Raw genomic sequence first — 25,293 nt, 5'->3', positions numbered from 1 at the left:
GTCGCTTATATTACGCCAAAATGCTTTCTCTTTATTACATTTGCGTACAGTATATCACAAATAACAGAGTACATGATTATAGTGGAGTGATGTTTTGTACATTTCTCATTCTTGTAATTACATATGATAGTATCCCACATTTACACCAGTTGTCTCTCGTTAGCAGCCGATTAGAAAGCATTGCAAATATTCTCTACGGTTTTACCCATTGATAACCATATTATATAGGACGTGAATTTTAATGTAGATTCCCACAAACATTTCAAAGGCCCCGTGTGCTACTGGCTAGAAGATACAGATCTGATCCTAAGCCAGCAGAGGGCGCTGTGTGCCTCCTGTCACGCTCATTCGGAATAATGAGCGTTTACGCTAGTTAGGTAGTTTGTCTTTGTAACTTTTTCAGACGTGACGTCCAATTGAGGAATAACAGCCAATGAGCCACGACGGAGGAGTTGTTGTTGCACTAAACTGTAGATCACTTTCGCTGAGGTAATACTTAGGGTGAGGAGTGACGGATGAGACAAACTAGGAGGAATTTACAGGAATAGTTTGTATTCATTTATTTTGCCTCTTTGTTTTGCTGAGTGTTTCACAATTTCTAACTGATTTTTTTTTCCTTTTAAAAGACTTTTAGGTCTTCTTGGATGCTGTGCATCTTAGAGGATTTTTGCTGTTACTTCTTTACTTGCAAACAATTGTTATGATGCATAGCTGTAGCTACCGTTTTCCTGATGAGCCAGGGTTCCTCCTCTGTTGAAAAGACTTAAAAACTGTGAAGTTTGCTTTTATAATTTCCAAAGTCTGGCTGCGAAATCAAATAGAGTAAGGAATACATTTGTTTTTTCAGACTTTTTTTTTCTTGCTTCATACTCTAAAGAATAAAAATCTGTTAATGCTTAACAAATGCAATTTATTTCAGTTATTTATATTTGAACGATGTTTTTTTACTTTGATTTATCACCTCTGAACTTGAATTTAGCATTTTATCCATGTCTGAACGCACACTTTTTCAAACATTTAAAGACATATTTTACAACTTTTTTGTTGGATTCAAAACAACTTCTGGTTTATTGAAATATTCCTTTGGGTCCAAAGGAATATTCTTAGTCTTATCCGAGACTCCTAGCAAATCCAAGAATGATTTATTCTTGGATTTTCGTGAGTGAAGCTGTGAAACATCCTTATTCCACACTCTGAAAAAGTTGACTTTAACATCTTTTTTGTTTTATTTATAGAATCTAAAGGAAACATGACCTTTAGAGACAAATGCCAACTGTAAAAGTTGCTACCCTTTTTATCAGTTAAAACAATTTCAGGCTATCTCTATGATGGTTGAGGTTAATGATCTGTCCAAGTCTTTATGTTTTCTTTTTTCCTTTTTTTTATTTTTTTTATTTTTTTGTATGTAAAATCTTAAATCCTTTCACGTCATCTGCTGCTAATACAACAATATAGTAATTTATCATGAGCACAGTCTCCCAGATGGATCATTTGAAAGTTTGCCAGGAATTAAATATTTTTTTTCTACTATTTTCCTGTAAACTTACCCTGATAACACTTGGTGTAGCACCTCTGTGGTGTAACCTTTGTCACAAAGTTGTATACTTATGATCTGTTTTTCTGTTTTGGATGTCCACAACATCCAGAGAAAAATGTCCAAAGCTATGAAGGCAATACTTACACTTAAGTCTTTCATGTTTCTCATAACTCTCATGTACTGTTTCAGTATCTTTAAGGCAGCTTGTGCTTCCATACTGGCTTTGTAGGAAAAGGTTTGAGTTCGAAAAATGTTCCTTTATAATCCCAGTTTGACTGTACTTTGTCCCAAGTCGGTGTCTTCTCATCGTGTCTTGGTGTGCAGTCACGACACTAATGCCACCGACTGGAGAAAACGGTGCAGCTATCAGTTCCTGGAGAGTTTTGTTAGGATGCTGTACATAGGTAGTTTTTTTTTTTTGGGGGGGGAGGGGGGGATGCAGAGATCTGTAGGTCTCCTAAGCCATGATTAGGTTGTTCCAAGGCTCTGTTTTGGAGCTGGAGGACCCACCATGTCCACCTGGAGACATCTTCAGAGGAATGGCGCCTCCCTGGGCTGCCATGTAAGCAGGTAGGGCTGAAATCTGAGGAGAAACGTACAAATGGTGAGAAACATTTGATAGATTGAGAATCATATCAGAGTCTGCTTGGCAGTGTTGTCTCTCTCTGGTCAAAAGCTGTAGTCACGTAGTTGTCAAAGTGGCTTACTTGTGTGTGCGGGCCGTGGTGTGTGTACAAGTTGTGATTTTCTGGCTCTGTCTTTATCTGGCGAGGCTCCACTGCAGTGCTGGAGGTGGATGTTGTGGAGGAAGAGGAGGAAGAGGAGGAGCGGGGAGTGCTGCTTGGAGTAACTGGAGCCCCCTCGGTGCCTGGAGGTCATACAGAGTCCAGTAGAACTGTGAATGTGATTCGTATCTACAATTGCTTGCTCTTGAGTTTCTCACTTTGTGAAATCAAAACCAGGCTAAAATGTTACCATTTTAGATCAGTGAGGATGATCTAAACAGTGATTTCTGTTAGCTAAATGTAATAAGAATTATATATTATTTAAAGAACTATTTAGTTATTTCTTCTAGTTAGAAATCATTGAGATTACTGTGCCTTAAATAAGCCCAGGTAATGATGTGATGCCTTCACAAGCTTCTGAAAGGTTCGTTGACAACATTTAAAGGAGCGGCATTTTGTATTTTCCAGGCACACAGTGACATTTTATAGCACAATCAGGTTCCAGTTGTTATAAAAATGCTTTATATATATCAAACATAACAAACGAATTTGGACTTTAAAATTTGATGCCTTGAAATTTGCCTCTGTCTCTTTACGAAACTACCTTTAGCACATCATCACAACAGGGCTACGCCATTATGCCGTTTATAACCGTTCTTAGGAGCTGAACTGAACTGAACTGAAAAGTGTTTTTGTATGATGAGTTCAGCAGAAATGCAGTTGCACCAGGTTTTTGCTGATTGCTGCTGGCTAGTCTGGAGGACTCTCCAGGAACTGCTGGCTTCACCGTTTCCTCCAATCGGTGGCATTGGTCTTATAACTGCACATCAAGACGCTATGAGAAGAGACCAGCTTGGGACAATGTACAGAAAAAATCTGGTAATCCTAACTGACGACCTACAACAAAAATTTAGCCTGGTTCAAATTTAAAAAAATGCCTGTGTGTCTTATTACACAGGCTTAATTAACATCTGGTGTAAACGGTATAACCTTGAAAAAGTACTGTGATCTCGGACAGGATATAGCAGCTCGTTAGTTTATTTTTGGTGAAGTCTCATATCAGTCCTTGTGCGTGGGAAGCTAACCTGTTTGGGACTTGTTTAGGTTCTTAGGTTTGCGTTTACGGGTCTGGATCCCCTCTTTCTTCATAGCAAGAGGCCGGGGGACCTGAAGAGACGAGAAGAGACAGAATGAATTAATCTACGCAGAGCATTCTTGCAAATCCTTAAAATAATTTGTAGATTTTACATACAGTGTCTGGCAATGGTATTCTTACCCAGTGAACCAATATTTTGTCACTCTACTCCACAAACATCAGTTATTGTGGAGACATTTTATCTGACTAAGCAACATAAAGTCAACCCTCTTGAGTAAAGAACCATCTTTCATTGTGGACACAAATGTGGATACAAACCATCAAGTTTTTGACAGTATGTCTTAACCAGCTTCCCACAATTGCACATCAAAACCGTAAAATATTTTCTCTTTGTTTAATGCAAAGCAGTTCAAGCTCAGAAAAAAAAAATACTAAAGACAAGTATCCCCAGAGCATGATCTGATCCTACCATGTTTCACCATGGGAATGGTTATGACCAGAGTAATGGGCAGTTTTCCATTGCTCACAGTGTTTTTACCTTAAGGCCGTATGTTTGTTTTTCTACTTAATAGTCAGTTGGCTTGTAGACATAGTTGGCTGCAATAGAATTTAATATCAATGTAAACAGGGTTGAAAACAAACCAGACTTTTAATAGTATTATGGGTGAAACAGTTTGAAAAGCATTTTCCATCCACTTCAAAATCATGCACCACTTTCTGTTGGTCTGTCCTATAAAATCCAGACAAAATACCTTTCAGCAGCAGAACGGTTGTAAAGTGACAAAGTGTGAAAAAGCATGGCAATGAGAGGCATTATGTTTTGTTTTTTTGTTTTTTTTTCCCATTATTATTATCGATGTGCTCCTCTTACCCCGTGGAGTTTCATGTAGAGCCCACAGGCGTTGCAGACGGGTTCTCCCTCTGCGTTTCGTCGCCACAGGGTGGTGGTGGTGGTATGACAGTTCGTGCAGGACAGGCCCACCCTCCTCGAGGCAGACTGCAACAGGCAAAACGCGTCACTCATCAAACAAAGATAAAGAGGGAAAATGAGCGAGGAGATGAAGGTGAAGAACGTTCATTCGGTGATCACCCACCAGCCGTCTCTGGGGTTTAATGAGCGGCCTGTTGATGCCGTTCATCTTGTGGTACAGGCCGCATGCGTTGCACAGGTAGTGGCCGGTGCCATCGCGCCTCCAGAGGGGAGTTGACATTGCACCGCAGTTCACACATTCTCGTCCCTCAGCAAAGTCATCAAACAAATCTGAAGGGATGTTAAAAAGATAATGTGAGTTGGAAAGGTCGTTTTTTTGGAGGGCGGCGGGGGGGAAAGGGAGGTATTGCAGTGGCATACGTAAACCAGTAGGAGGCATCTCTATGCCCCCCCACATAGCAGCAGCCTGAATGGAATCCCTCCTTATCACAGCTCCCCTTAAGATAAAAACCTGGCTGGAAATAGAGATGGTATATAGAGCTCCATCAAATTCAAACGTCCATCACATCTCCTTCTCCCTGGGCCTCTCAGATAGCCAAACATCTGATAAATGTAATCTCCAGCCTCTCATTTGCCAAATAACAGAGTGTCTCCCAGGAACCACTTAGCCATTAAAAAAAAAGGAGACATCAATTTGCAGAGCGGAGGAGACAGCTCGGATTTTCTCTCCTCACATCGCCTTCATACCACCAGCAAGAACACTTTGATGTGTTGCAGAAATTAGCACGACAGTGAATTTTAAACCACATTTAAACCACTACAAAAAGACTTTTTAACTGCACACTTCAAGGTGCATTATTGCCCCTCCTTCAGATAGCATAAATCAGGCCTGTATCTATCCCTCCCTCCTCTGGCTGTGCAGCAGAGCTTGTACGAGGGGCCTCCTCAAGGCTGAGAGCCAAAGCATAGCCGGCAGGGCGAGTTAACCTTGGGCTATAGGCAGCACATGTAGCCAACACAACAGTGTGAAAACAGAACAATGCACAGCAGAAATCCTCTATCTGGATGGATGCCTTTTTGTATTTGATAGCGTGCGTGTCAGAGAGCGTCTTTATCAGGTCTCAGCTTAAAAACATCCACACAAACACTTCAGGAGGCCAAAGGTGAAAGTGGAAATAAACAGCTACACAGAGTGTTACAGAGTAGAAGTTACTGCCATACAGACAAATTACTGAGTGTGAGCTTCATTAAAAGTTCTGATAATCTCACTCTGATGAATCTTAGACTGGAAATAAATGAAGCTAATTATAAATTGGGGGGGAAAAAAGACCTCTAATATTTTTACTAGGTATATGCAGCCAACATTTTTTTATTTTGGTTAATATTTAAACAGAAAAATCAACATTCTTATGTTGAATTATACATTACGAGAGTTACATTTAGTTCTGAGAAGCTTCTCCTTCAATTTTAAAACGTCGTTTTATAATTTTTTTTGAAGTGGTATGTTGTTATTTTTCAAGAAAGAATAAAAACAACTCTGAACAACCAGAGTGGGCGATTTTAATAATTTCTTATCTTGTGCTTCAGCAATTAAAATATACAGTAAAACACACAATATTTTTCAATAATACAACCCAAGTCTTTAGGTGTTACACAGAGTAAATATTTCTAACACTGTTTACTGATACATAATAATAATAGGAACAATAAAAATAATATTGCCATTAATACATCATAGGAAGAAGTTGTTAGTCTTGTCTCTTTCTATTATTTTACTTTCATATAAATGTAAATAATTGGACATAATCAATATGTGAAGATTGCTTGTTATAATTTATTTATTATGTAATTTGATTTGCTTTATTTTCATTTTAACTTGGATGAAATAAAAAGAAACAATGAATAACAACACCACATGTTTTTTTTCTTCCCTATTTTTTTCTTTTTAGATATATTTTAAGAATAATACAGAGCATCTATATTGTATCTTTTTACACTCTCAACTAAATCTCATTTGAGGATGACATAGTTTTGATATTAAAATTAATTGATTTTTTTATAATAATGTCCTAAATAATGTCTGTGTTACGTGCTTCTGAAACAAAAACACATTGGAAGCAATTTTTAGACAAAATATTTAAAGATTCCTTTGAAAAACAATTATTTAGTGCTTTTAATATGAAAGGTGCTTTATCTCTTTTACATCAAGTTATATACGTTATTTCAGTATTTAAAGGAACAGAGAAATAACATACATTGTTCCATGCAAAGGTCACTGAATTCATTTACAACAGATAGACTTTTTTCTGTTTCTTTTCTACCCTGAACAGCAAGCTTCCTACTGACTGCTTTTCATTCAGCCTGAGATTTGATGTCATTTGTTGTTGTGGCTGAAACATCAGTGTGTGCCTGGGGGGCGGGGGGGGAGAGCAAAACCTGCAAAGAAAAAAAAAAGATTGCCTTTTTTTAAATTATTTTTTATTTATTTTTCAATTTTTTTTACGAGTGTGAGTGTAATGTAATAATCTCTCCTACTGTTACACAGCTGAACTTTTTCTCTTTAAGGGGGCGGTCTTGTAGATGGAAACTTAAATAATCCCCAAGTCACTTGCTTAATCACTAACAGACAATATAGAGCAAATACGATCCAGAAAGGAATGATGTGATCAGGAGCTGCAGTGGATCAGAATATTAGCAGATGCTTTAAAGAGTTACTCAGTGCCGCCAATGAGGTTTTGAGTTAGCCAACACTGAGCTGGAACTGAAACAAAACAGCAGTAAAACAGAAACATGGGAATAATTTGCCCCCTTATTATAACACAACGGTGGGGGGAAAAAACGAAGTGTAAAGAAGATCAGATATTAAAACCTGGCAACACCAATTGAACAGTGTTATCTCTGTCGTACAGCACACTCCACAAGCTCACCCAGCGCAAAATAGGAAATAAAACGCTTTATTTCGAACATTCCTTAAAGTTTAAAATAAAAGTTTACATAAAAATATTAGTTGTATTTTCATGTCTATTCTCTTCACTTTCTTATCGGCCTGATGTGATCTGAAATGCCACATCAAATAAAATCCACAAACCCTAAACTCCATAAGCAGCGACTTGTCAGCCTCGCTTTATGTTGCGTTTTAAAAAGATTTAGAGAATTAAGTTTAATAAACCATTCAGGTGCAAGCCTTTGCTCTGCAAAAGAAAAAGTTTAATATTCAGAGCTATTTTTCAAAATCATGTCCAGTATTTTTAATGCGTGGGGAAAAAAAACTTATCTGCACAACAAATATATTTAAATCACGCATTAAAATGCTAATTTTGCTGCACAATCCCCGCATCGTTTTTATTTTGTCGTCATTTTTTCATTGCAAGTGTCTTTGCTCAATTGATTTTCTTTCCAACTCTTTTTTTTATCAATTACAGCCACCATCATGTGTTGTATTACATTTTATATTAATCAGTCAGTCATTTTTTTCATAGCAATAATTGGACGGTAGTATCTCATTGCTTCCTTTATGAAAAAATATTTCTGCATAAAAGTCAATAATCAAAACAGATTTTAATTTCTAACTGTTTTTTCTGTTTTGTTTAGTTTTAAATATTGTTCTTTAACTAATTTATACGAAAAGTCCATATTTATATGTGGGAATAAAATAAACTTTTTATAAAACGTATAGATTTAAAGTAATTTTTAACCATAAATTATATTTTATTTTTAAATTGATAGTATTTCCTATGAGACACAAATGTGCACAATATATTTTAATTAAAACTTTATTATGTTGGGGGGATAGCAGGGTTGTTTGTTTGTTGATTTATTTATTTATTTTATTTTTTCACATTAAAAAACCCTTAAAAACATCAACATTCAAAATATGTCCATACAATTTTTTATTATTTAAATATATTGTTATAGTATTTTTCTGGTGCTCACCTATGTTTGGGTGCCGCGTCGTGCCAGGAGAAGCGCCGGTCTGTAGACCGTGCAGCACCGGACTGTCGAAGGGGGACGCCGGCCACGTTCCTCCGACGTTAGGGCTCATGTAGGCCGAATAGGGACTGGGGTACGAGCCGCCGAGGCCCCGCGGACCATAGTGCTCCCTTCCGTTGGCAGAGATGTTCAGCGGGCTGGTGTAAGAGACCGCCTCCCTGGCCGTGGCCACACCGGACGATAGCGGCGGACTGGTGGAGAAGGAGAAGCGCGGAGACACCGGGGAGTGGTTGTAGGAGGGCATCGGGTCTGCACCCGGCTGCGCCCAGACGGAGTGGCTCGAAACCGGGCTGCCCTGCTGCGAAGCGCCGGGCGTCTGGAGGTACGGCAGCGCGGAGATCATCGGGGTGACGACCCGGGTGGTGGGCACGTAAACCGGAGACGTGGCCGCCGAGGCGTTGTGGAGAAAACCGGCCTCATAGGAAGAGGATCCGTGGTTGGAAGTCATAATGCCCTGGTACATGTCCCCACCTGGAGCTGGTCATCCGTGGAGGTAAATCTGGAGAAGCCTGCAAATCACCGCAAGGCTCGCTATCTGGCTTATTAACGCCCCTGTCCTGGTTCAGATCTGATCTGCTGAGGTCCAGCGGAGCGACCGCATTATTGAGAAAATTAAAATCTGTCTGAAGGCAGGAAGACGATAGGCTGCATGAGAGAGGAGGAGGAGGTGGAGGAAGAGACTATCCAAGTAAATCAAGATCCAGCTGTTATCTGCCCCCTCTCTGTCTCTCTCTCTCTTTTCCTCTCTTTCTCACTCAAACACATACTTTATGCCAAATTATGCTCATTCATGCCATTTTTCCCCTTATTACGCGGAAATGATATCCCTCTATTATTTATTTATTTATTTATTTATTTATTTATTTATTTATTTTGTCGTTCTTTGATTATTATTTTTGTATATTTGTTTGTTTTTGTTTTGTTTGTTTTTTTTACTTGAAATATTTTGAGCAAAAAGTAACGGAGTAAATATTTTTGGGGATCAGAAAAAGATGAACAAATGTTTTTGTTTTTAAACCATGACTAACATTTTTTAATCTTACTTGTGACCGAAGCATCAGTAAAGTTTGGATTTTCTGCGATTTTGCGCGGATGTAATTTTTTATTTTTTTATTTTATTTTATTTTATTTTTGATCAGCAATAAGATCGGCGGGATTTTTGTGTTTGTTGTATAAATAGATAATACAACATAACATAATGGGGGATTATATCTTTCTTCGATTTTCAAAATTCTGAAACTGATCTAAATCTTTCGTTCGTTACAGACTTATTTGACATTGAGCTCATCTTTTTGTCCGAAAAATTGACATATTTTGGACTACCCTTTAGAAGTTATTGAAGTCAGTAATGTTGTACGTTGAAATTTGTAACGCGTTATTACAGAGTTAAATAAGGGATTAATTCTTCAAAACTATTATTCACTCAAAGACTAAAATTCCCAAACCCAATGACTGCTATATTAATAATTTATATTTTGCAAAATAAACAGACATTATCAGTAATCGAGTCGATTTAAACCTTTAATTTTGCTTGGAAGTGACAGATTTTGAGAGAGGCCAAAATCTGCCTCCGTGGAAAGTGTCCGGCAGCGGCTGCTGCCCTTATGAGGACAGATTTATACCTGTCATCGACACCAGAAAACGTAAACACACGGGGCCATTTCATTGTGCGGCCACTTCCCGCTGACAGCCTCATACTGAGTTATGGAGCCGCTACGGAGGCCTGTAGAGTCCCGCATGGTGTTTCTCTTACAGCGTGTGTGTTAGACTGAATGGAATAACGCCAGAAAACATGGGGGTGGGGGGGGGGGGCACACACCAATTAATGCTCCGCCGTTGAAAAACACTTAAGATTGTTTACAGCGTGGTGAAAGCATCGCAGTAAAAGTAAAAGTCCTGCTTTCATTAAAGTGTAATTATTAAAATTTTAGAATAAACAAAGACGCTGTGAATAAAGTTGAAGAATCTATCTATCTATCTATCTATCTATCTATCTATCTATCTATCTATCTATCTATCTATCTATCTATCTATCTATCTATCTATCTATCTATCTATCTATCTATCTATCTAAACTATGAATATCAGTCCATATGTATTTCAGTATTGATTCAATCAATCCGCCCTTTCCTGTAGGAGCAAAAGGCGAACAGGGCAATATTGCCTCCTTGGAAATGGGGAACTGCCATCAATGTGTAACTGCAGGCTGATAACGCGAGCACCAATTGCTGACTAATAATATCAAGGTGTGGCTCAGCGTGTGGCCTTAGACGGCACAAAGTGGCATCAAAGTCACGGGTTATTCGTGATTTTATGGCCCCAATCCAGTCAATGTACAGAGGTTTGCTCACACTCTCCAGGGAGAGCTGAAGGTTTCTGTAGTTTTATATCTGTCCTGGGTGGATTGTTACTGTCCGGACTGCTGGAGTGCAAGGTGAAAGGTTCACAAAAACAGTCTGAAATCAAGCATCCTCTCTCCCCTGTTGTTGTACTGTAAAATGTATGTTTTGGTTCGTGTGGCGTTGCACATGCCAGACTGCAGTGCTGACAGTGACAGAGGCCAGAGCTTATTTGAAATGTGTGCGTGTTCATGTGTGCGCTTCAAACGATGATTCAGTGCTCAGTGTGTGTTTGCTGTCAGTGTGTATGAATGAGGAGGTGTCGGGTGAGGGACTAGATAGAGATGCTGGTATGTGCGGCACACCGCTGCCGTGAGGAAGGTGTGTGTCCGTGTGTGTGCGTGTGCATGTGTGTGTTTGAGCCAGGCACCAGGAAAACTGTCCCCGTCCTGACTGGGGGCAAAGACTCAATCACTCGGGGTCGGTGACTTACTTTGGCCCTTCTTCCTTACACACAGACGCTCACAAAAACACACACACACACACACACGCTCTCAAGGAGAAAGAGGCCCGTAGACTCCTGGCTCCAGGAAGAACACTTCAAATGGAAAAGCAGGAAAACCCAGGAAGAGCAACGATATGAGGCCAGTGAAAAACACACACACACAAGCGCACACACACACGTCACTCCGTTGTATTCGAGGTGTTCTTCACTGGCATTTTCCTTTGCAAAGTAAGCAGAAAATCTGAGTTCTTTCAGCTAAAGGCCTTTCATCTTTTCTGCATCTGTTCCTGCTGATGTCACCTGTTTGTCTTGTTACAGCAGACCGGGCTGATGTTCCCTCATGTGACAAAAGAGTGAAAATCAATTCAAACACAGCTCAGATGTCTGCTTTTGCAGTTTTGTTGCTCAGAATACTCTCTCAAGTTTGACTGTTTGCAGGTTCAGGAATATATCTGAAAGTCAACCCACGATTAATTATCGTAGTAAGCAAAACACTGAAGTGTAGAATACGCTAACCAGTCAAAATGAAATCAGTTGTTTATATAACGTCGACTCACAAATAATGTTATCAGAAGGCTTTTTTTTTTTTTTACAAGGCAAACAAATCCAGTTTCTACACAGAAAAATATAGTCAATTCAGTGTGACAGATTTAATGTCAGTTGCATACATTCCAGTTATGCTCATAAAGCAATGCATTCAAATTCAGTCAACAACTATGTGTTAGTTGATAAAAAAAATGCCAAAGCATTTTTTTTATTTGCATTTTGCAAATAAAGTGTGTCAGTGGGACCATGAGTTCTGCTGATTAGGCTTGTAATGTATGTTAATCATTTTGAAAATGTGAAGTTTGAGTTGACAACTGCATTAATGCAATCAAGAAAAACTGTGTACATTTCCATTAGATTGTTTTTTTTTCTTAATCTGTCTCGACACAGTGAATTCCGAGTTTCTGTAGTGACGGTAATGTGTCTAGCATTAGATCAACCAATGATCCACCAGTATTCAGAAATCAACTTACAAGTGTAAACAGCCAGAGCACATCACAATGTTACCTTTTCCCACAATGGAAGGACAAGGATTCGGAGAGTGTGCGGTTTTTCTTAAGGAGATTGTCCTATGTTCCCATTTCTACTTTTGACTTTATTTTCTTTGAGATATGCAGTGCTGTCTTTTCCTTTCTGTATCACAATAAAATGGTCTGTCAACAAATTACAGTAAAAGAGTAAGTATAGTTTTGTCTAGTGTCTTGCCATAAATGCAATTTGCAATTCTTAAGACATAGTTTACAACAAAATATCCATCCAGAGTGCAGTTGTATTGACAACATGATTATGCAGTTTGACTGTCTTTTCCATACACAATTAATCAAGAACCTGTCACATTGAAGCACTGATATCTACTTTTGAGAGACTAAGGATTTTCAAAAGGAGACTGGCTTTTTGTGGGTAATCCATGGCGTTTTGCTGTTTGTACGATTCGTTCTGAGAAATACACTTTCTGTTTTGCAAATGTAAATAAACCATCAGCAGAACCTGGCTCGGCGGTAGCAGCCGTCTTCCCCAATACCCCCTTAGGTAGTTGAGAAAACACAGAATGCACACAAAAGTGTACGTAAGTGTGAATATATTTGTTAGTTAGCATAGCCTGCTTAAAGTCTAGAGCTCAATCCAACTCTGTAAGAAGCTATCGATAGCTTTGCATGGCCCTCTGTTCAGTAATGCATATGGTGTTATTCATCTTTCTTCTTTAAACAAACAAAGTCAATTTGTACTCAACTCTCCATGTGACACAAAATCAAGGCTTTTTGATTTCACATTATTCATTCTGAACTTTTTCTACATTTACTTTTGATAAGGTTGTTGGGTCTGGATCTGTGTGTTATTTTAAAGGATCTCGTGGATTAGGGTGTGTTTGTGTAACTAAGGTTACACAGAGTCACACAGACACTGGTTTTCTCAGAGAGAGACCTGGACATCAGCAAGACGATCATCTCTTTTTCATACACACACACACACACACACGCACACAGGCACACACACACACACACATGCACACGCGCACACATGCAAACACACATCCACACACACTATTAACCAGAGGTGTATTTTTGAACAAATTATTAACTCCTCAGGTAATTGATCTCTCATCAATTACCGAAGAGCTGATGTGGACTCTATTTACATAATTTAAAGAACAAAACAAATACAAATACATCGAGCAGCATTCAACTACGGTTGATAAAAATCAAATAATCAACTAATCAAAAACACTGTTGATTTCATCAAGCAAAAGATATCAACAAAAGATTGATTTCTAGGTAAGGAGAAAGTTAGAGCTCCCCTACAGTGGCTAGTGCTACCAAGGCCAGCTGCGGGTCACTCAGATTGGTTTGAGATCGATGTCATCTGTGGCATGTTTGAGGGGTTTCTGGTTTCAGGTGGCCCCACTTCATCGACATTTGGGTTTTGACTGGGCCCAGGACTTCTTCCCATTTCTTAATTCTCAGCTAAAATATGATCGGCATACAGGTATATTTACTGTCATTGTCTGTCTTTTTTTCTTTTATTTTTTTTTTTTAAAGATGGTATAACATTTTCCTGCTACAGCAAATATTCCCAAACCCTTGTCTATGTTTGCTGGTGTTCTCCTTGCACATCTCCGATGAAAGCCAAGCTTCTCTGGTCTCATCTTGATTGCACAGGCATGGACTTTCATATCAACAACCAAAAAGACCTGCTATATTGCGACATTTTAAGCTCTTTGGAGACTTCTTTCAGCAACTTCTGCTCTGATTTCAGGGTGAGCTTACTTGGCTCAGGGGTATAATAATTTTTTTAATGTCCTGCATTGGAAGACTATTTTTCAGGCAGTGATGTGGCTGATTTCAAATTCTTTAGAGACCTCTTTAAATGTGTACCAGACTTATACGCCGCCACAATCGTCTTTCTGAATGCCCCGGACAGCTATTTTGTTCTCTCTTTCGTTTCAACATTAAGGAGCAGACCAATCTCGAGCAATCTTGCTCTTTGAAATTGCTGAATCACTGGGTTTTAATCATGTGCTGACTTGATCCACCGGTGTGTGATTTTAACAAAAGAATAAAAATAGGGGTGTCCAAGTTAATTCCTACCCAGAAATTGGTTTCTGTTTTATTACCAAAAAATGTTCGCATTTCCATCAGCTTTTATGATCTCCAATGTTACAATCAATGAAGTTTTTTTTTTGATTATTTCCAAATACGACAGAAAAGCTAAACAAAACAAATGTTCATGTGAGTCTATGTTTTTTCTTTTAAGATCCCGGAAATGAAAGGTCCTCTGGAAGTTTTGTGAATGATTCTCTGCTATCGATGGTTTAACATGTGCCTCAACAGTATCATAAGTGCCAGTTTTAAATCTCATGCCCCGTGACACTAAGTGTATGAGTGCAAGCAATAGCAAGAGTATTTTTAGCAGTGCGGACCAAGGGATCCCGGGACCTCTCCCTGTGATAAGCCGTGACCAAAGTCCGCTGGCTAGAGAAGGCCGAAAGAGCAAATAGGGAACGCACACACACATACGGAGTGTTTAATAAACGCATACATGGGACTTAGCCGCAGTGTGATGTGGCAGGCAAAGGTAAGGCTGCTTGTTTGTACGCGAGGGGCAAATTAGGGGCAAGATCCAGGTTAGGTAAAGGTGAAGTGATGTCATCAAAAACAATGGGTTCTGGAGGTGATGAGGAGTTCAGGCAGAGTTCATGCAAAGGTGGTCTGAGAAGCTGCTTCTGGGAGGGAACTTCAACGAGATGCTCCGAAAGGTGGAGATGGTCGAAAACCCGTCCTGTTTCTGTCAGTCAAAAAGTAGGAAAAAACAAAAAAACACTCAGAGGAAGCAGGAGGGAGGAGAAATGGTGCCTTCAACTGCACCCAAGTCTGATAACAGCAGGAATCTTTTTGTTTGGACAGAGAGAGGAGGGATGATGTGTGAGAGGAGTTTAATAAATTGAGTAAGAAAAAAGAAATGAAGTTGAAAGTGGATCAAGAAACAGAGAAGAAATGCTGAGAAGAAGGATGCCACCAGACAGGAGGAGCAGTGGAAAACAAAAGAGGCTCCACACTCTCCTCTGCCTTATCTGTCTGAGGGTCTTATCCACTGCTGGCTCTGTTAGTGTAACCCCTCTCCCTCCCTTCCAGCACGGCCGCTCTCCTTCCACCTCATCCCTCCATCTCCATGTCCCCCCCCCTACCCCCCTCTCCGCTCCCGTCCAACCAGCCCTCCACTGCTTGCCGTGGACCCCCGTTATCAGGCCAGGCCTGACGTCAGGGGGGGCCGGAGACAGAGGCTGATAGCGTGGCAGAGGCTGCCTCCGCAAAGGCTGTGGGAACCAGCGGCCCAGCCCAGTTCGACCCAGTGGCCCTGCACGTCCACCACCAGAACAGACGGAGGCAAGCAATAACAGCGAATCCATGACAGCGCACACTCCATGTCAATTTATGGCTTTGTTGTTGATTTTTTGACTGTCGCACTAAAATAGAAAACTAAAATGTCAATCGCTTTTGCGCCTCTCAACAGCTGCAGTTCGTGTTTTGCATTTCCGAAAACGCTGCAGAAGTAACACAAAACAGAAACTTTCATCAAAAGTCAGAGTTTAATATTAAATACAACAAATGTATTCATCAGCATTTTCCTTAAAGTAGCCATCTGCGTTTGTTATCTTCTACTATTTTTGTCACAATAATCTACTTTCAGTAACAGCTACAAGTTTAAGAACTTTAATGAATTTGAAAAAAAAAAATAACTGTGAAACTTTGTGTCATTTTGATAAAACCAGAGAATCAATTCTTCATTCATTTAAGGTGAAACTGTTTTTTTTTTTTATCACTTTATCATTTGTCGTATTTATTGGCATCCATTGTGAAGATGCTTAAAAACCCTTATAATTATGTCATCATTTATTGCAGAGGCATAAGATCTTTTTTATTGCTCTTTTAATACAATCTCTCTTTTCGTGCATGTAGAATAACATTTAGTCTTCTTTTATACCCCTCTCTTGAGGTTGGAACCCAATCGCTCTGGTTCAAATGGGAAAAAGTAAATTCTGTCTCTGGTGAACCATATCGGTGCTGATTTGCTCCGAGGCTTTTGGATCAAATTCCCAATCACGATGACTTTCACCCTAACAAGGTTCCCAAACCCACTGGAAAAGAACCAGGCCCAAAGCATCACAGATCCTCTACCGTACTTAGCAGTGGTCGTGATTTTTCACATGTTCACTCTTTTCTTAAGGTCAGACCCACCTCAGTTTTAGTCTTACCCGTCCAAAGCACACAGTTCCTGTTAAAGTCAAAGAAGAGTTTAGCAAACTGCTTCCAAACAACAGGTTGAGAACATAACATTTTTGTCACCTTTACTTTACTATATCAACAAGATAAATAAAGGTTAAGTAAAAAACAATAAAATAAAATATGTTTTTTTTACATACTTTATTTGCTTACATTTATGTTTGTTTGGTTTTTTTTTTGGGTTTTTTTTTTTTGTTTTTGCTAATTTTAACTACAAATAACCCAACAAAAGTGTTGGTGCTGGTCCAGAAAAACCCAACACATTTGCACCGCATGGAATAAAAACAAGAAATACATTTCCCCAGACTGTTGTAAGGTTGCTCTTAACCCCAAATAGTTGACTTGGTATTGTCTTGGCAGAAAAGCTTGAGAGAAACAAAGCCAGAGAACATGTGAGTTTGTTGGTGCAGGTCAACAGGTGCAAGTTGTGAAGTGTGGGGAGTGAATGCAACATGGATGGCTGCAACAGATGAAGTTTCACATCATTAAGTGCAGGTGCTGTACTCCCAAAACACACTCATGCGCACGCACGCAAAACACACACACACACACACGCGCGCGCGCGCGCACACACACGCAAAGATATCTCATGTCATCTAAACCTTGTTAATTTTCATACTTCGACATCAATAATCCCAAGGAAGACGCTTAATGCGCCTTTGTTCCTCTGTCTAATTCTGGTCTGGCTCATTTACACTCAAGGGGAGCGAGGTGAACCATCAATCTGTCCTTTGCTCAAGCATATATTTCCACTTTTCCTAAGTGTGTCGCAGATGTTTTCGGTGATGGATTTGTCGGATGGGGAGTGGAGACGCGCTTATCAGTGTGTTGTCCTCGATAAGCGAAGGAGATTTGTAACCGTTGTAGTTGGTCAGTCTTGGGTTGGTGCGTGTGCGTGTTTGTGTCTTGCGTTGACCTCTTCCCCGTCGAGCTAGTAGGAGGAAGAAGCAAGCGGCCTTGACAGAGAGCTAGGAGGGGTGAGATCTTAAATAAGAATCTGTGAAAGAAGGAAGCCGTTGTTTCTGAGCTCGTTATTACTTCCAGTCTTGCTCTCATTTCTCCCAGACACACACTCCTTACACCAGACGTCCTGTTATACTTTCATTGTATTGTGTTTTGTTTGGTTGGGATATGACAGGCCAATACAAAGTATGTGTGCAGCTTAAGGTCTTGGCTTTTGCTTGATTTGCTTGCAGTTACAAAACTGAAAAGTTTGACATTCAGTCTGTTATTTTTGCTTATTCTGTTCTGCAAAATAGCCAGTCAAATTGGATGGAAAGCATCTGAACAGCAATTTTCAGGTTTTGTTACATAATCTCAATTGGATTCAGGTCTGTTCTTTGACTTGGTTGTTCTAACAAATGAATATGCTTTGATTAAAATCATTTCTTTGTAGCTCTTTTGTACCTCTGCCAGTATGTGGTCGTCCTGCAGGAAAGCAAACCTCCACCCAAGTCTCAAGTATTTTTCGGCCTCTTACAGGTTTTCTTCCACAACAATTCTCAATTTTGCATTATTTGTATGTTGATTAATCCCATAATACTTCTCTTAAATATATTAAAGTGCTTAGTTGTCACGTTCAAAGAGTATCGATACAATTACAAAGAAGCGTATGCGTGGCTATTAAACAAATATCACAATGTGGTTAAAGGTGAGTGACTGAGCAAAAACGTTTTGACCTACTCTGCACCCTGGCTGCTGAACACCTACTCATCAGTTAGAAATTATAGGAACAGGTGTACTAAAATATGTATATTTTAGGGTTTTGTCTCAATACCAAGATGCATTTTCATAAGACGACTCGATTCAGGCTTTAGAGGAACTAAATGTTATTTTCTTCATGCTCAGGCAGGTTCAGAGAGTGTGATGTGCAACTTACAGATCTATTCTTGACCGAGCCAGGCAGGTGTGTGACTCAGATGTGAGACGATACACACTCTGGGCAGGCACCGAGGCTTGTTTGTATTTTACTGCCTCACTCTGAGATGGAACAATAATTTGTCTGAAAGATGTTGAGTCTCAAACAGTCAATCGACGCCAAGGAAAATGTACTTCGCTCCTGCATTGGCTGCTTTGCAAATGCCAGTACCGTGTCAAATATTGGTATTTCCTACTTCCCAAGCAGCATTTGCTTTTAAATATTAAAAAATGCTGTACAAAAAAAAAAAAAAATAAAATTATAAAGTGAATTTTTTTGTGATTAACTTGAAGTTATGGTCCACGAATCAGGGAATCCAATTTAGAGACCAATTGACCTAACATGCAAATTTGTGAATTGTTAAATCTTATTTAACCAGACTTAACAAATCTGGTTAAATAAATGAATGCATGGATGAAAATGTAGGTGTTTGCATGAGAAGGATGTCCAAGCCTGTGACCTCGGCGCTCAGACATCATGCCTGTTCCGTTATGCTGCTCCTCGACTCGTTCAGCCTAAATGAAAATTGTTGAGATAGCAGAAGAAAGCAGAGCATTAGCAAGAAATGTTACGGATTTAATGACTGGAGGAAAGTCTGCTGTGTATACTGAGAAAAAAAAGTTTGTATATTTCCAACTCTTTTTCTTTTTTTTCCACGCTGAGTGACTCAAGTCTCCTCATCTCTGCCCTCTGGCTGACATTATAGGAGATGGGCTCATTAGGCGTTTTAATTGGTCCAGAGCAGCTGCTGTATGTGAACTGGTTTGTGGGCTGGCTACCTGCCAAACTTAAATAAGGTAACCTTGCGGAAAAGCTACGCAGACTGAGCAACAGATCAAACAGGTCAAAGAAAAGTTTAAACACGATGAGAAAATCCTGTATTCTGAGCTTTGAATGCCTTTTTCAGAGTTTTATCCAACTACTGTGTACTTCTTTTTACGAGAGTATTTTCGTGGACCTTTCTATCTAAAAACCACAAGTTTTTAAATATACCTACTCCCTCCACCCGATAGCTTGTTGGTCTTTGTAATAAAATAAAAAAACTGTCTCCTTTGACTAAATCATTTGTTCAAAAGACTTTTTATCATTAAATAAGCAGCACTGTGGTTAAATTTTTCAAATGCGAATGACATACGTTAAGATTAATCACGTTGAAGTTGCTTCTCTTGCTGAAATTTAGAAATTTAAGAGCACCTTGTCGAATCCACATTTAACTCGTTTCCTCTTGTGTGCGTGTATGTATGAAACCCGCTGTGTGTGTGTGTGTGCGTGTGTGTGTGTGTGTGTGTGTGTGTGTGAGTGTGTGCTGTGGGGTCTGTAGCTTGTGGAGAATCCATCAAAGCTTATCATTATAAGTAAACATGACAGAGTGGACAAAATGTCTTGTGCACCGCCAGACCTGCTATCTGACCACGAGCCATATCTGCGATGATGGACTGATGTGGCGCTGGCCTGGACTAACCAGAGTCTGAGAGTTTAGAGTGGGAGGCAACACGCGCTCGTACACACACACGCACTCCAGGACACTTGAAAACACACTTCAAAAGGCGCAGACATGCAACAAAAGTCAGGAGCCCTTCTATTACCTTATATCTTCAACATCTTAAAGGAATATTGCTGTTTCAGTGGATGAAAAGTTGATTCACTGCTCAGTCGTAAATGGACAGACACTGAAATAATGCATTTGGAGTTTATAGCTGTTATTTATTGGCAAATGTTTATTAAGGTTCAGGGTTTATGTATTTTTCAAACACAGAGAGGATTTTATTCCCTAAAAAGTAATCATTACTGTACACGACAAGCCTCTTTTTTATGGCAGGTGAGATCAGAGGAGAGTTAAGTAGCCCCGATGGAGATTTACTAGTAGCGTTACTCTTCATCTTCTGCGCTCGTGGTTTCTTTATAGACTGTGTCTGAAGGAAGATTATCAAAAAAAAAACCTAAAGGGGATTTTGAAAAGTATATGGATTCAGTATGTTTTTAGACAGATTTTCCGTCCGTCCGATGTCAGGCATCTCGCATGTGTGTGAAGTGTTGAGGTCAGCCTGCATGTTCCTTTACTTGTTACAACACCACTGATAAGAAAGGTAAACAACCCTGCACTGTTTGCTCCCCTGCAGCAGTCACATGATCAAGAAACTCTGATGATAGCCTCTATGTGAGCTTGAAAAGGTACGATTTTGCAGACGCAGTCTAATCCGTGTTCTGGGCGGTGGGTGCGGGGGGGGAGGGGATAGAGGGGGCCCTGTATGTCTATTTGAACTAAAACTCCAGTATTGATAACCTCTTTCCATGCTCTCTTTAATTTCTGGGTCAAAAGTCGTGGCTGCAGTACCTCAGCTGACATGTCAGATTGACAGTAGGTGTAGTGGCACTGGATGGTATACAGCACAGGGACGTCTGATGCCATGTCGTTGTTCTGCCTGTAATCAAGGAGCATGTGTGTTCAGGAGGTCATTAAACTCATTGTGACAAAGAAGGTGGTCCTTAAGGTGATTTGGACAATCCCAGACCACCAAGGTAGAGTTGATTTTCTCTTTTGCATCTAGGAAATGTATTTTATTTCTAACTCTACAGGCCTCTGACTTGTTTTACGAATCATTGCAGAGGGAAAAGGACTAATTGGACATAATGGAGTTAAGTTTTTTTGTTTGTTTCGTTTACCTGCAATTAACGTCAGCGTAATTAAGGATTTGCGATGTGACGGTGTTGACGATAGCTCACGACTCACAAAGCGCTTCCTCTCCATCGCTGCTCTTGCTCAGACCGATGTGACTTTTCTCCTTTTCCTTTTCGCCTCATACGCCACTTTCAGTAATATTTCCCTTCTTTTTCTTAAGTTTCATAGATTCATGTTTAATCACCTCCATATGTTCAAGCTTCAGGAGCATTCTCCCACTTTTTTCCTCCTTTGATTACACTTATGAATTAAAATATTTTTTTTGGAAGGGAAATCAGAGTGGAAATTAGCATACTTGAAGGTCTGTTGAACCTGACTTAAGCGTTGAATGTTCTGAGTCCAAAACATTGCTGCATGTTTTACTTTAAGGTGAATGCCAAATTATCGTCAGTAACTAATAATTAGTATGTCATAATATCAGTTTTTATAGTGTGAAAGTCCAATTTCTGAACGTAACTAAATAATTTCATTCTGATTTTTTTTTATTAAATTAGATTAGATTAACGCTTATAAGCATACCTAAATGACGCACATGCTGACCTTTTCTTGCAATAGCATAATCACACAGTGAAAAGTCAATTTTTAATTATAGTGTATTTATTCACTACAGAAACAATCACAAATGTATATTTTACCCAAGCATCCTCTTGTAAAGTTTTGTACACCTCTCTCTTCTTAGTCATAGGCTACAACATTTCATAAAGTTGGAGCAAACACAGAAAAGTCTCTTTGTCCGTTCCTTTTTTTTGTTTTGTTCAGTGTCTCTGTGTCATTTGCTGGGCCTGCCTTATGTACTCCTCTCTTCAGGTTATCCTGAAGGTCTTCTACAGGATTTAGGTCTGGGGAGTCAGAATGCCATGGAAAAGGTTCATTTTGTGTCTGGTATGCTTTTTCTGTGTTCGTTTGACCTTTCGTTTTGGACGTTGAGCGATCTAGTAACGGCTCATTTTCAGTTCACTTGCAGAAGCCACCGATTTTTTTTTTTTGTTGTTTAAAATGTCCAGTTATTTGGGAAGGTTTATGAAAGCATGCATTTCAACAAGGTTTTCATAGACATCACAAATTCTTCACATTAGGTTTTATTTTATTTTTTAAAAAAACACACACACATACACACACAAAGACATTTTTTCCATTTAATAAACACAATTCAGAAGGGTTGGATTTTTCCATGTGGAATTATGCAACTGATAAACCTCAGTTTATTCTTCTGCATGACTTTTCAGAGATCTTTACCAGAGCCCGTAACAAATGTGGAAAGTTACTGTATTGTGTTTTCTTGTTTTAAGATCTTACTTTAATTGTTTTTCTTTGGGTTTACATTATCTGCTAACCTTAGGGCTAAATAATACATTCAAAGTCTAAACCAAGTTACTACTATTCCCTGCTAATCTTATAAACAATGGCAGGACAAATAAAGACGCTAACTATCAGAAAGTAGGCTGTAATTTTGAATAAACCATGGCGATGCAAGCATAAATAGATTAGCAGGAAGAAAATTGTGATTACAATAAAATCTCTATAACACAAACATGGACATCTCATTTTGAACTTCTGCTATCTCAGATTCTTCAGTGCTGTGCTTATTTATGTCGAAGCTGTGTTGTAAGTGGGACGCTCAGTTCTCTGTTGTTTATCTTCATGATTGGCTCTGTTTTCAAGATTTCTTGCCCTAATTGGTTTATGACCCAACCCCTCTATCAACATCAATCATCTGAGACTCTCTGAGACTCTGAGACAAAACACATGATTTCTTCCCCCCCATAATACAGCAGCACTTATTTAACATGTTTTGGCTTATTATAAATGAATTATGACCCCATAGTCTCTATCAATTATCATTTGTGTGACATCTCCTTTTTCAGTGTTTAGGTCTTTCTCCTTCTTGTTGCCACTGTGTACTTGACGTTATCAGTGGCCGTAGTCTAAGCTGGAGCTTTTGACGTCTGCGCAAAATGATTTTAAATCAATCCAAGGACCGAGCTGGGTCAGACTTCTGTGTCAGTTTAAGCAGATAGAGACAAGATATCATCTTTAGTTGCACTGACTTACCAAAACAAAGCCTTTAGTCTACACTCTTGGGAGAATGTCTAAAACAAGAGCAAAATGCTGACAATTTTATTGAGAAATTGCTGAAAAAGGCATACACTGATCAGAGAACGTGTTGAAATTGAATCTGTGAAGCTGGTGCAACGTGCATGTTTGAGTACATTTTACTTTACCTGGGTAGATTTTAATCAGTATTTTTGAGTATTAAGTATGGCTAAAAGACTCTTACAGAAAGATGCATTTCACCAGTAACCTACTAAGTTAGTTAAATTCTATCTACTCAAAACAATCATGTTGATCGGGTTTGTCCATGTTAAAACAAAAACAACACATGTATTTTTTTTTCCTATCAACATTGATTAAGAAGATAATTAACAAGGTTATGTAGATCATCATGCAAGGTATGACTCTAGCATTAGTACTGAGGAGATGCTAGCTAGATAAATCTTTAGATTGTTGCAGGAACTTGCTAAGTTTTTGGTGTGAAAGGTATTTGCTTCCAGTACTTGCCGTTCTGAGTCCCCGTCACTTTTTTTTTTTTCTCAATCATTACAATGTTTACAACTGTTTAATCTCCAGTCAACATGCTGTAGTGTATTTTTCCGAGGCGCCTTTGAACTCAGCATAAGCGTTCACACACTAACGTCCTTTTTAAACCTGTGGGTCAGCGAGGGGAGACATGTTGCTGAGCATGTGTGCTGGAATTATGGCCGCAACCAATTTGCATATTTGTATTTTTCAAATAAACCAAGTAGGCTAATTTGAGTAATGTTGTGGGATGCAAATAATGTTTATTTATGACTACTTAATCCACGCCAATATGTCACCTTAAACGCCTTAGTAGGAATGCTAATCCTGTTACTTGTGTTACATCCCTTTCTAGAAAAACAAAATACTAGGAATAAACAGAATCATCCTTCATTTCTGCACAGAAATCGTGTTTGCTATTTCTTATCACATTTTTATGGGGTTTTTTTATTATATTTTTTTATTATTATAATCAAAAGAGCAAAACCAGGGAGGAGACATGAGACCAGAGGCCAGAAGCAGGGATGATGATGCATCGTCTTATCAGGTAAGGAGTGATTATAACTTGCTTTGAAAAATATGTCTATTGCGAGGAGAAATCAGTCACAGGGTCTGATTATTTTCATTCAAATAAATAGACTTTAAAGACTGTAAACATTAGTTTCTTAGATTTCTGCAACATAAGTGCTAAAGTTTGTGCTAATCTGAGCATAATTTTTTAGTGTATTCTGTTGACCCGTGCACTTGCATTTCACTGTTATACCAATGATATTTTGTATTAATAAACAACTTGGTTGTTTCATTCAAAACGTTACATAAACGTATGTATTTATATTAGGCAAAATGCATCCCCGTCTAAATTCCTCTGCAGCTGGGTCTGGTCCAACATGTTTTAAGATCAGACAAAGAAAAGCTGGGTGGGTACAAAAAGGCAGTTTTCAAATAATTCAAAGAGAAAAGAACTATCTAAATCTACATCGCTCTGATGGCATCACTGTGGAGGAATCTTGGCCCACTTTTCTTTGCTGAATAGTTTGAATTGGACATTTTTGACCATGAGAATTAAGCAAAATCAAAGCTTTTACCACAGCAATTTAGAATCACATTTAAGTTCAGAAATTGTCCAGGTTACTCCAAAGCCTTTAGCTTGTTTTAAATTATTCCTAAATTATTCAGAAGTGAACCTGCAGTAGTTAAAGAGCCCAAGATTGTCACCTTATAGCCACCAGTTTTAATCCAGATATGATTTTTTTTTTTTCTTAAATGCTGTGTTAGTTTTGTGCCTGAAGTAACAAGAAGCACACGTCCATTATTGTTGAATCATGACCTTAGTTGAGGCTAAGGCCTGTAGTGCTAAGGAAGTTTTTTTCTGATCTCCTGGACTCAGCAATGCAGTCTTGGAGTAAATTTGATAGACTGCACTGTTTCATGTTTTCTCCATTTTGTGCTCAGAACGCTTCCTAGAGCAACAGACGACAACGACAGATGATTTTGTTCCTCAGCAGTTCTTGGATTACTTTCGATCAGGCCATGATCCCTTGCTTTTGGAAAACTTTTAGCCTATTTCATCTTATCAGACAGATTCTGACAACAGATTAAAGTGACTTCCCAACTCTAGGCCAGGCAGATCCATGCTGGGTGTGGCCGGTGAATCTGAACTCAGCTTTTTGA

At 39.1% G+C, this 25,293-nt stretch overlaps 1 protein-coding gene across 1 annotated transcript; it reads right to left on the bottom strand.

Moving 5' to 3' along the window:
- Positions 1-5: 5 nt before the first annotated feature.
- On the bottom strand, positions 6-9,063 carry gata4 (GATA binding protein 4). Its single transcript, XM_015004467.2, has 6 exons — positions 8,223-9,063; positions 4,453-4,619; positions 4,230-4,355; positions 3,348-3,429; positions 2,245-2,405; positions 6-2,120 (listed from the first exon to the last, which is right to left on the bottom strand). Exons 1-6 carry the CDS (start codon positions 8,740-8,742, stop codon positions 1,995-1,997), a joined length of 1,182 nt encoding a protein of 393 aa, XP_014859953.2. The 5' UTR covers positions 8,743-9,063; the 3' UTR covers positions 6-1,994.
- Between the last annotated feature and the right edge of the window lie 16,230 nt (positions 9,064-25,293).

The sequence above is a fragment of the Poecilia mexicana genome, unplaced genomic scaffold, assembly GCF_051168715.1.
Source record: "Poecilia mexicana isolate PSO_F unplaced genomic scaffold, ASM5116871v1 scaffold_21, whole genome shotgun sequence".
In the NCBI taxonomy this organism is placed as follows: domain Eukaryota; kingdom Metazoa; phylum Chordata; class Actinopteri; order Cyprinodontiformes; family Poeciliidae; genus Poecilia; species Poecilia mexicana.
This window is presented reverse-complemented; position numbering and strand designations above follow the sequence as displayed.

What these genes read in the sequence shown, in the direction of transcription:
- gata4 (XM_015004467.2), bottom strand. Translation starts at nt 8,742, where the DNA reads ATGTACCAGGGCATTATGACTTCCAACCACGGATCCTCTTCCTATGAG. An exon ending in TCTACATGAAACTCCACGGG is followed by an intron (nt 3,430 to 4,229) that starts GTAAGAGGAGCA and finishes TCGTCTCTTCAG; the next exon opens with GTCCCCCGGCCTCTTGCTAT. An exon ending in CCTAAACAAGTCCCAAACAG is followed by an intron (nt 2,406 to 3,347) that starts GTTAGCTTCCCA and finishes TATGACCTCCAG; the next exon opens with GCACCGAGGGGGCTCCAGTT.